General features: G+C 37.5%; 1 protein-coding gene across 1 annotated transcript; it reads left to right on the forward strand.

The window, feature by feature from the left end:
• Positions 1-6,064: 6,064 nt before the first annotated feature.
• On the forward strand, positions 6,065-11,503 carry frg1 (FSHD region gene 1). The gene is made up of 9 exons (XM_016529422.1): positions 6,065-6,324; positions 6,488-6,552; positions 7,096-7,218; positions 9,839-9,896; positions 10,110-10,224; positions 10,367-10,471; positions 10,777-10,868; positions 10,967-11,077; positions 11,321-11,503. Exons 1-9 carry the CDS (start codon positions 6,263-6,265, stop codon positions 11,355-11,357), a joined length of 768 nt encoding a protein of 255 aa, XP_016384908.1. The 5' UTR covers positions 6,065-6,262; the 3' UTR covers positions 11,358-11,503.
• Positions 11,504-12,388: the final 885 nt, after the last annotated feature.

Below are 12,388 nucleotides of genomic sequence, written 5' to 3' on the forward strand. Positions count from 1 at the left end.
TTTTAAAGGGGTCATATGATGCGATTTAAATTTTTCCTTTCAGTAGGACGTGTTTTATTTTTACTGTAGATTCTGCTATAAATCGTGTTTTATTGGAACTGCCTGGAATAAAATCCCAAATGTGCATTTTTCTGCAATCACTTGGCAGCAAGACCTAAAGCTATAGCTCACCTCCTGAAGGCTTCAACCCACAGCTCAATCACTGGGTCAGTTTCATGAGAGACAACTTGTTAACCTCACGAAACGTGACATCATATCCTGGATTTAGCCTGAGGGTGAAGGTGGCACTCTAGAGGTTCGGTTACATGGAGCAGAGGCTCTCATGAATCCACGCACACATCGATGCAAGACCCTCAAAAGACACTGTATCAGTGTGTAAGGGCACGAGAGGGAGTCTGACATCTATTAATGCAGCAAAAAGTAGATGGAAGGCCTGTGTTATGATACTGACTTACATGGTAAGCTCACACCTCTGTGTCGACCACCTGCTCTTCACCGTCAATCATTCTTCTCCGGCTCAAATCATTTCTCATTAACACAGCGGCACTCAGAGAGACACAAAGACCCTGAGCTACCGAGCTGCTCCTGCCTGCAAAATCACTTACTGTCTGCAACACAGAGGTGACGAAACGTGACATCATATCCTGGATTTAGCCTGAGGGTGAAGGTGGCACTCTAGAGGTTCGGTTACATGGAGCAGAGGCTCTCATGAATCCACGCACACATCGATGCAAGACCCTCAAAAGACACTGTATCAGTGTGTAAGGGCACGAGAGGGAGTCTGACATCTATTAATGCAGCAAAAAGTAGATGGAAGGCCTGTGTTATGATACTGACTTACATGGTAAGCTCACACCTCTGTGTCGACCACCTGCTCTTCACCGTCAATCATTCTTCTCCGGCTCAAATCATTTCTCATTAACACAGCGGCACTCAGAGAGACACAAAGACCCTGAGCTACCGAGCTGCTCCTGCCTGCAAAATCACTTACTGTCTGCAACACAGAGGTGCTGTGGCAGTCCCATTAGCAGCTGCATTCTCCGGTGTTCACTCCCCCTCCCCCTTATTTCTTCTGTCAGTCATTGTCAAATATGACGCACAGCTCCCATCGGAGGTTTTCGGTAAGACAGCCTGTCGCTGTCTCGTGCACAGTAGTTTTCTTTGTAACACCTCATGGGGGCGGGGTTATCTTCTCAACACTCCTGTGTCTCTGCAGAGAATGTACAAGCAACCACAGTACACTGCTGTACACTGCCACACCATAAACAGAAAAAAAAAATTGAGACATATAAAGAAAGAAGCAAGGTACATATGTGAAGTTGCAAGGCATAGTCAACCTTAAATCTCTGAAAAATACATATAAACTGAAATGTAAAAAATAATAATATTTGTAATCAAATTAATGACACGATATGCTGATTTATTAATCCGATTATTTGCATGTATAAAAACTGATGAGAACCCCCTCCAAATTAAGACTTTTGTTTAAATGATCTATTACTATAGCTAATCTATTTTTTACTATAAATATCTAATTATCTATTACTTAATTAACAGTTTTTCTTGTTTTTTCTTATTATTTTTAATGACTTTATTTCCAAATTAAATTAGATTAAATTGCATGATGTGCTGTAACACCAAATTGCATGTGAAGATTAGAGTGGGGATGTTTCAAATACAAATTTCTTTAATTTGCTTCCATTCTGGAAAAACACATTGTTCAGCTAAATTCAGTGCAGTCCCCAAATTAAATTTGGCTCAGTCCCTAATGGTTTCCCTGGCGAGAGCGAGAAACAGCATGCGCTGGCTCTAAAACAAGTCACGTTTTGATCTTAATTTTTGTTTTTAGTTGTGATTTGGAAGCAGCTTCCAAACTGAAAATCTGTGATATTAGTTGCTTTTGATTATTCTGGCTAAAAATAACAGCTGGCCTCAGAATAGACATTCATGCCAACGATTAAATGCATTTTCTCACTAACATTGGCATATTTATGTGTGTTTGATTGCATTTGGCTCATCTGAATTCATTCAGCTATGAAGTTCATCAATCACCCCCCAATCCCAGAAGTATGTGATATGAAATCTGTCGTGTTTGCTCGTGGGCACTCAGTTATACGGCAGAGCTGTTTTGAGCCAATCACATGAGCCATAAAACATCATGTGACTAATCACTCTGGAGCAGCAAGAAAATTATGACATGACCTTTCATTAGTGAGCTGTGAAACTCAGCAAACAGGTAAAATATCTTATATTTTAATAGAAAATATTATATTTTAAAAAAATGTAAAACAAATTTCTATATATATATATATATTAAGGATGGAAAAAGTCTATGAAGAGTTGGTCTGACTTACATAACTACTATTTATAAGCTTATACTTGTTTCCAATGATACGCTGTCAGCCATTCTGTTACAGTTGGCACTATATCATGCCTTATATTACTTTGAAAGTCAGACCAGTCACTATCTATAGCCAACCACTTGACTGATGACTGGCACCTTGGGAGGAAATGAAAGACTAAGCTCATTAAACTATATATATTAAGCTATCTTTCCCTTGCTCTTCCTCCTCGCCATCCCCAATTGCTTTGTGTCTCATACCACGTTGATGCTTGCTAAGCATGATACATTTTCTATTCCACTTGAGAGGCGGAGGTAATGGGGCAGGCCGAACATGGAGACAAAAAGCCTTTCAACAAGGACAAGAGAAAGACACCAACGAACATATACAATTACAAACATCTCATTAAACAATCCCATCACCGCAGCAGCCCATCCTGCTCCTTTAGTCTTATCACTTATGATTAAGCGTGTCTGCTGCAAGTCTTTTAGAAGATTATAATCTGATATGGCTGATATGCATACTATTTTGCATTTAATGTAAGCCACCATCTTAGAAAGAAAATAATGTTGGCATCCATTTACTTTTTAGCAGGTTGTTTTCTATTTATGTGTGTATCAGTGTCTGTCTGGGATATCTGGAATCAATTAAGGGTTCTTATGCCTAGTCTACCACATGCAAGCTCTCTTCGCTGTTCCTTTAGTCACCCTGTTCAACTCATTCACCTGTTTGCATTTAAAGCCCAGAATGCAGCTGTCTTGTTTATTTTACTTCCTGGCAGTGTCACACTATGATTTATTGCAAGCTCTGACCAGTTCTTCAACAGGCCACCCTTTAATGATCGTCATTAGCAGAGTTTGATCCTCAGTGGACTGTCCCTGTGTAACTGATTTGTAAGGCATTAAAAGTTGGACAAAACAGCGCAAGCGCATGAACACATGAACAGCGCGCAAGCGAATTACAGTATACGCACAGTGACAGCTCGCACGTAAAAAATATGATTGTGTGTATATACACCAACACGCTGCGATTTGATTTGACGCTCCGATTTGATTATTTTAGCAATAGCAGGAGGATCCTTCAACAATAATACACATACATCTGTTATAGGCCCCCATAGCAGTCTACATATTTTATTTAACAGTAAGCTCAATAAAATTAATGTGCTATAATGGCCAGCACACGTCTCAGTTCAAACACTGGCCTACATAAGCATCGCTAACTGTAGTAAAGAAATTATACAAGCAAAATTCATGTCTTGCAGAAAATGAACAGTAAAATAAATAAATAAAGTTATATAAAACATTAAAGGAATAACTCGTGGCTATACGCTACATTTGAAGAAAAACTAACTTTCTTTACATTTTAACATACCAACTTTTGACGATTAACTTATTTATTAATTTTATCACTGACTACCACAAACAAACAAGCAAACACTCTACCGCATCCTTTGTGCTCTCTGAGTGTTTTGGTGCGCAATGTCTTTGACTGCAGCTTTAATGTCGATGTTGAGAGCACGGGCATTCTCATTACTCAGAACAGCTAATCTCAACAGTCTTTCTTGTAACATTGTGTTACGGAGAAATGTCTTGATCGCTTGGTCTGGTGAAAAGTACTGAACTGCTAAAGCGTTTGCCATTTGAAACAGGTCAGACACGCGCAGCAGCGGACCAGTGCACAAAAACACAGTTTGCATCATCAAGGTGTAGCTATACTGAATTTGGTCTTCTAATGTGTTAAAAAGGGGTCATATGATGCGATTTCAATTTTTCCTTTCTCTTTGGAGTGTTACAAGCTCTTGGTGCATAAAGAAGATCTGTAAAGTTGCAAAGACTAAAGTCTCAAATCCAAAGAGATATTGTTTATAAAAGTTAAGAGTCAACCACGCCTACCTAAAACGGCTCAGCGATGTAGATGTCATTATAAAAATCTTAGCGCTAATAGGATATAAGTATGAATTTAGAAAGAAAACTTACCTCTTTACTGTCTGTCATCATCTTCGTCCTCAGGAGAGGGCCAATCAACAGCCAGTCCGAAGACGAGCAGCCAATAGCATTTGTTAACACAGCAAGCATATGTTGGGGCCCCGCCCCCTGACTGTCAAAACTTCCTGTGCGTGAAGAGTTCAGCTCGCGCGTGTTGATGTGTATACACACAATCATATTTTTTGTGCTCGAGTTTGGAATTGGCCATTTCTTCAGGTTTACATTTTACGTGCGAGCTGTCACTGTGCGCACAGTACTGTAATCCGCTTGCGCTGTTTTGTCCAGCTTTTAATGCCATACATTTGAACTGATTGATTTGGACCTTTAAAAGGATGCATTGAAACCATAGACTGTATAAAAACATGGACGTAGTGTCCGTGACGTCACGAAACAAACAACACAGTAACGAGTCCACATTGTGCGTGCGTGTGTTTGTACTCCAGCGCTTCGTTCTTACAGTGGTCTGCTGAGGTTTTAAATAAGAGGGCTTTGCCATGTTCAGAGCTATTTTGGTTTAAATGGTGGCTCACTAATGGCAGACGCTGTGTCTGGAGAGAAAAGGGCCTGGACTGGAGACACACTCTCTCTCTCCAGTCTGATAACCAATCTGGCAATAACCTATCCTTTCTGCCACACCCTGTGAATTAAACCATGGTAGAAGCAACACAAGCTTGCACACACACAACCTGTGTTTTATGAGGACACCATAGACATGGTGACTGTATATCCTCTAACCATAACCCTACCCCTAAAGACCCTCCCTGTTTTTACATTAAAAAAAAGTAAGATTTATAAGCTGCCTTCCCAAAGCAGGCCAAAATGTTGGGAACATGGGGAATGCACCCCCCATGTACTGTTTTTACAAAATATAATGCAGGTTTTGGTAAATAATGTCAGATTTTGCACTTCTACAGTACAGTGTGTACACATTTGTCACATAGGCACACACACAAGCAAGTAATTATTCTCACATATGTATACGTGTCTGCAGGTTCTCATATGCAGGATCCACTTCACTTCACCTTAAGGATGTAAGAAATGTAAAGAGATACAAATGGCATACTAAAGAAAAGTGTGTACTTTTTTCTTAGTAGAAAATACCATCAGATATTTAGCTAAGAAACAAACAAAAAAAAAAAAAAATTTTTTTCCTTTTTAATTTTGTGTAAAATGTCTTAAGATTTGGCAGTCCAATAAAATACTGAGTCAAGAAATAGATTCATAAATTAAAAATGTTGTAAAACTTTTTGTTCATCCATCACACCGGAAATGGAAAGTCAAGTACACTCGACTGAGGCTGCATGCGAATATGCATATTTCCATACTATACTTAGGTGTGAGAAGACGAGTAGCATGTTGGAATTCATAGCATTCATAAAACACGTTCAACCTTGATCACCTCCTACTTCCAGTGAAAGTCTGAAGCGTGCATCCAAAGGACACTTTTCTATCCCATGAGGCCTCGGGAGAAACGCTGTTAATGGCAGTGAAGCGATGCAGCTGATACTATAAGTCACATTACAGAGATAGTACAAATACATCCAGATAATGTTAATACCACACACATTCATACTATGTAAGTACGAAAATGTGTTTAAAAAAGCAAATAACGCATTTTTAACAGTTGTGATTGCAAAGTAATTACTTATTCAAAAGAAGAAGGCCTACCTCCTCAGAAAGAATGTGATTTCGGACACAACCACAATAAGCACTGGAGAAATCACAATTAACAATTTTTCAAGCCACCACCACACTTTCTATATTTCTCCGACCGATGGGTGTCGCGCTTCAACTCAGCCGCGCGTCTTCAGTGCGGTGCTTTGACTCCTTTCGGCCACCGTACACACAGAGAGCGCTGTTGCAGGAAAACGCTTTCAAGGCGTGAATAACAATGTATGATAATCCCACAGAAGCGTTTTAATTCAGTTGATCATGACCGAGTACTCACACGTCAAGTCCACCAAGCTGGTCCTGAAAGGATTAAACGATAAAAAGTAAGGCTTTCACTCTGTATTAACGTTACGTTCGAACAAAAGTTTATGAAAATGTATAGTTTCCCCTTAATGTTTACAGTTACTGTACTAATTGATGTAACAGTTATGATAATATCAGAATTATTTCCGATAATTTATGGCCTGCGACTTCCAAATTGTGCAGAAAGAAGAAAAAGAACAAGGACAAAAAGAGAAAACGAGATGATGAAGACAAGCTGGATGTCGTTGGTACGTATGTTGTCACTTTGTCCATGGAGTTATAAAAGATAGATAGATAGATAGATGATATATAGACAGACAGACAGATAGATAGACAGATAGATGATATATAGACAGACAGAGATAGATAGATAGACAGATAGATGATATATAGACAGACAGATAGATAGACAGATAGATAGATTGACAGATAGATGATATATAGACAGATAGACAGACAGATAGATGATATATAGACAGACAGATAGATTGACAGATAGATGATATATAGACAGACCGATAGATTGACAGATAGATGATATATAGACAGATAGATAGACAGATAGATGATATATAGACAGACAGATAGATTGATAGATAGATAGATGATATATAGACAGACAGACAGACAGATAGATAGATAGATAGATTGACAGATAGATGATATATAGACAGACAGATAGATAGTTCTTTTGTAAATGCTCTATGATCTGCCTAATAGCTATATTTTTGTTGGAAGTGTTTATGATGCATGATATGAGCCTGTGTGTGTTTGTGAATGTGTGTCCTCAGGAGGATGGTGGACAGTGAAGAGTTTCGGTGAGATCACAGGCTCAGTGGCCATTGAGATGCACAGAAAGTCCTTCATTCATGCGCTGGACACTGGACTCTTCACTGTAGGAGCTCCTCATAAAGGTGCTGATTCTGTTTGCTTCATTAAACTCCTGAAAGTTATGTTGGCAAAACAGATCTTTTAGCTTTGCTAAATAGATTCACAGATATATCTTACTTGCTGTCTTATTTTGAATCATTTTTAAATAATAAACAGGGTGGCATTACCTCCATTCCCTGAAGAAAATATATATTTTTTTGAGAATTAAAAGTATATTCTTTAGACCAGTGCTTCATATAATGTATAATATAAGGAAGCAAGTTTTAAAATGATTTTTAAACAAATTACTTAATATTTAAGTAGTTTTAAAAATTCACATTCAAAATCAGTTAAGCACATGTATGCATCATATTTATTACTGTGTTTTTTAAACTCATGTTTCCTTAAAATGTAGTTGGCTAGTAAATTACATTAAAATGTCCACGTCAAATCTGTACCTTTCTTTTGTGAATTTCAAAACAAGCTAACAAACTAACATTATAAATGGACCTCAATTAACACATTTAAATAATCAAACAAATTAAGGTAAACATTTACAAAATGTACAAAAATGGTTGTGTGTGTAGGATGGCCTTGGCTCATTAGTGGACACGGTTTGTGATGAGCAAGTGCATTAATATAGTGATGAGTTGGTTTAAATGAACTAGAACATTTATTGGAAATGAAATGCTTTATTCTTAAGGCCTATGTTTTAAAATACACTTTACAAGCTCTATCTGCAGTATTTTCTGGCAACAGGCAAATCTCTGCAATTTATACCGCATTGTATTTTTTTCAGCCATGCCATGCAGTTTTTATATTGTCTTTTAAATTGAAAAGGTCCCTCTAATAGCGCGGAACAAATAAGTCTCGAAAGTAGAGATGGCTAGGTGCTGCTGTTTCTCTTTTGCTCTCAGTGTGGGATTTAAAAACCTGAATAATGTTATGGTTGGTCAGTCGCCATTACGGCAGCCGTTCATGCAAAGCACAGAGCAATTTCATAGTTCAGTCACCAGAAGGAGTTGTTTGCGATTGTTTTTCTTTCCAGCCTCATTTTCTGCTTTTCACTGACCGCTGGCTGTAAGGATCGGTCTCTACATCACTCTGGAAGCACCATGAAATTTGTGCACGCTCTCTAAAATCAATTTAATTTAGTGGTTGAGACCTGAAATTAGTAAATGAAAGATTGTAACTGTTGTTGACACCCAATTCATGACCAGTGCATCTGTATGATTCCCACACCTCTCCAGGCGAAAAACATGGACACACACACACGCTACTCAGTAACTTTTTGAGATTATCATTTGAAGGTTCTTGCAGAATTCAATATCTTAGCTAATTCATGAGTTTATCATGCCCGTGGAGCAGATAGAATAGAATATCAGCTTTCAGCATTACGCTTTCTTTTGTTCAGTCATTCATGGTTGAAAAACAAATAACTGTTAAAATACTTCAGGACTTCAGGCAGTATAATGAGTTGAGTTACAAGACTTTGTTCTCTGTATTTGATTTTCTTATAGCAGCACTTTCCAGCATCGTTTCATATTCTTATAAATCTTCAGCCATGAAAACTTTGATGACGTGGAAATTATTCAGTTATAAATGTGTGGCAGCTCTGAATTCTTTTGTGGAATGGAAATGCTAGATTCATCTCCAGTAATAGTGCAATTATACACAGTAAATATAGACTACCATTCAAACATTTGGGGTCAGTAAGATTTTTTATTTTTTTTGGAAATAAATTCATACTTTTACTCCGCAAGGATGCTTTTACGTTAATCCAGATGGACATTAAAGACATTTATAATGTCTAAATACTGTAATTTTGACCTTTCTATTCATAAAGTGTCCTGAAAAATGTATCACAGTTTCCACAAAACTAGAAATCAACTGTTTTCAACATTGATAACAATAAGAAATTTTTCATTAAATCAACATTTTAGAATGATCATGAAGACTTGAGTAATGATGCTGAAACTTCAGTATTAATTCAGCTTGGCATACAGGAATAATAATCAACAAAAGTACTTTTTTTTTTTTTACTGTAATTATCAACTAAATGCAGCCTCGGTGAGCATAGGAAAAGACTTTTAAAAAAGTAAATTAATTAATTAAAAAAATTAGGGGTGCTCTGCTCAGGATTTTTGAGGCCGATCGCCGATCACAGACAGCAGTATCATCCGATCACCGATACCGATCTTTTTAAAGCCTTCTATTTATCATTTATAACTATTTATAGTGATACTTGCAGCTTTCACACAGGAGTCCGCTACTGATCCGAGGCTATTTACCACAAGCACAACATGTATCCATTATTTTGATTTCAAATCTAAACATTGTCACTGGAAATGCGCACCCCTAAAAAAAATTTAAAAATCGTACTGACTTCAGAGTTTTGAATGGTAATGTAAACAAGGGAAGAGTTCATTTGCAAAAACCTATAACTCAATTTTTATTTATTTTTTTCAGAAATCACGTTTTTTTTTTTATTGCGCATTCCAAGTAATATCAATCAAACTGCAGTTGGGTTGTTTTGAGGGTTCAGATCGCGCTATATGTGGAGAATAATGCACGGCAATCAGCTCTTTTTTTTTTAAGTGGGGTGTATCGGTTTTTGCAAATGAACTCTTCGAGTTTTAAAAAATGTATGTTTTGTGTTTGCAGACGATGAAGGCCCAGATCCTCCAGAGCAGTTCACTGCCATCAGAGTCTCAGACTCCAGGTAAAGATCATGACCATATCTATATCTATAACTAGGTGTGGTAAGTAGTGATGGGCTTATCGGTGTTCAAGTGTTCAGTAAAACGTAGCAAACTGGCTGCAGCTGCTTAGCAGCACCTTTAAATGCATAAGCACCTTGTAATGTTCTGTAGCTAATTAAGTTATTTTGATCATGTGACAAATTTTTTTTCTTATTTGTTTTGCTGGTGTGTAGGATAGCGCTGAAGTCAGGCTATGGGAAGTATTTAGGTATAAACTCAGAGGGTGTTGTGGTTGGTCGATCAGATGCCATCGGCTCCAGAGAGCAGTGGGAACCAGTGTTTCAGGATGTGAGTGAATCTGCCAATCAAATCAATTCACCAGTCACAATGAAAATACTTCAATTTGTATGAATGTGAATAACTCTGGTACATTAGGCTGAAAAGTTTTGAAAATCAGGTTTTACCATTTCTTTTATTTTTGTTGCCATAGGGTAAAATGGCCTTACTTGCTGCAAACAGTTGTTTCATCTCGTACAGTGAGAGCGGAGACATAGTGGCCAAAAACAAGACAGCGGGAGAGGAGGAGATAATCAAGGTGAATCCCTCCTGAACTCACAGTCCACACCAAGATGAATTGCTTAAGTGGGAATTTTTTTGTTGTTGTCTGAAGGAAATGATTCAAGGCTTTTTTTTTAGACATCCATATCTTTGCCCCTAAAAGCTCGACAAACATTTGAGAAATAATTCAGTGAGAGTGGCCAGATTTGGCCAATGCAGTGCACAATATCTATTATCTGAACACAAGTCTCTCTGCTGTCAAATTATAAAAACAAATTACACCTTTTTATTCTGGAATGAAGACTATAAACAATATTTTTCATGCTTATCTGTTGCCCACAGATCCGTTCATGCACAGAAAGAGAGGTGAAGAGAAAAGACGATATTGCAGATGAAGACAGGGGTGATGTCAAGAACTGTGAGGTCAACTACGTGTGAGTGCTTGCATTTATTACCTGCAGTAAGATACAGAAGCTGTGCTGTTTATTGAGCATACAGTGAAGTAAATGTTTATGTGAATGTTTGCCTACAGGAAGAAGTTCCAGAGTTTTCAGGATCGGAAGCTGAGGGTGAATGAGGAAGACAGCGGTACGCTGAAAAAAGCCAGAACAGAAGGAAAATTCCATGAGGCCCTGCTGGACAGGTGAGACGTCTGACTTCAGGAGGAAAAACCTCATACTGGGATCATACTGAATAATAAATGACTGTAGCCTGCTAATTTAGCTAATCATCCTGAGATGGAGGAAAAGGTGTCAGATTATGTTGATATACCCTATTGGGTGATTTATCATACACGATGGTGTTTGAAACATTGTGAATATGAAAATATTTCTACTTTTACAGTGGTAAGTGATGTATTATCATATGTTTTTTGTTTCTTTTTTAGGAGAGCCAAGATGAAGGCTGACCGATACTGCAAGTGAAACCAGAAGTGTTTTTTTTCCCTTCCTCACCATTATAATTTTACATAGTCATGGAATCTCTGCCTTTTTTTTTTTATAATAAACCTAGTCACTTTTCACAAGAAAATCTTTTGTTGTTGTTGTTTTTAAATAGCCTATCAATTATATTGTTAGTTACAGTATTTTGTTAAATTACAGTAATTTGTTTAATATTGGATTGTACATTTGATTGATTTCCCAAATTAAATGGATTGTAAACTCAAAATCTCAATTTCATCATTGTGATCCAATTTTCTGTTGCATACAAAGAAAAGAACGATTAATCTATGGAAAACGTGGTTCCTTAATGTTTCTGACTGAAGTCATTTAGTGTTGATGTGGGGTCATTTTGTGGGGTTTTAATATTTATGTGAGAATATGATTAATGTTGAGCCACATTTGAAGATAAAATGAATATTGAATAATGAATATTAACCCTGTGCAGTTGATAACGCTTTGAGATTTACACGTAAAATGCTGTACTTCCACTGCAATGTCATTGCAGTTACATGTGAAATATATCTAAGATATAAGATAGTTAAATGTAATGTCGTAGACTTTTTACTAATTTTCTAAATGTCTCATATGAGCACATTTGCGCGCTTTGTGTGATTAAAAACTACTTAAAGGCAGAGTAAGGGATTTCTGGTAGCCAATGTTGATATTTGAAATCACCAAAACAAACACGTTTTGTTTTTTTATCCGCCATCTCTATCTCTGTGTCGCTCGAGTCGGCTAATGTCCGTCCCATGCACTGAACGCGCTCTCCTCCACATCACGAGTAGACACGCCCCTTATTGCTGATTGGCTACAAGTTTGTTTTGCTATTCGGCCCGAATCAGTTTTCTGAAGTGTTTTTGAAAAATCACATACCCTGCCTTTAAAACTATATGCTTGTTGTTGTACTTCCCTCTACAACCGTTAGATGTCGCGATACAGTCGCCTGTTTGTTTATCGGTCTGCTCTGGTAAAACTGCATTCTTGTTCTGCGGCTGTTATTTCTCCTTACAAGC

Source organism: Sinocyclocheilus rhinocerous, unplaced genomic scaffold (assembly GCF_001515625.1).
Source record: "Sinocyclocheilus rhinocerous isolate Xijiao unplaced genomic scaffold, SAMN03320098_v1.1 scaffold1833, whole genome shotgun sequence".
Taxonomy (NCBI): domain Eukaryota; kingdom Metazoa; phylum Chordata; class Actinopteri; order Cypriniformes; family Cyprinidae; genus Sinocyclocheilus; species Sinocyclocheilus rhinocerous.

Bases quoted from the DNA above. Each gene is read 5' to 3' on its own strand.
- frg1 (XM_016529422.1), top strand. From the start codon at position 6,263: ATGACCGAGTACTCACACGTCAAGTCCACCAAGCTGGTCCTGAAAGGA. The intron at 10,225-10,366 runs GTGAGTGAATCT...TTGTTGCCATAG, and splicing joins GGGAACCAGTGTTTCAGGAT to GGTAAAATGGCCTTACTTGC. The intron at 10,472-10,776 runs GTGAATCCCTCC...TGTTGCCCACAG, and splicing joins GAGAGGAGGAGATAATCAAG to ATCCGTTCATGCACAGAAAG.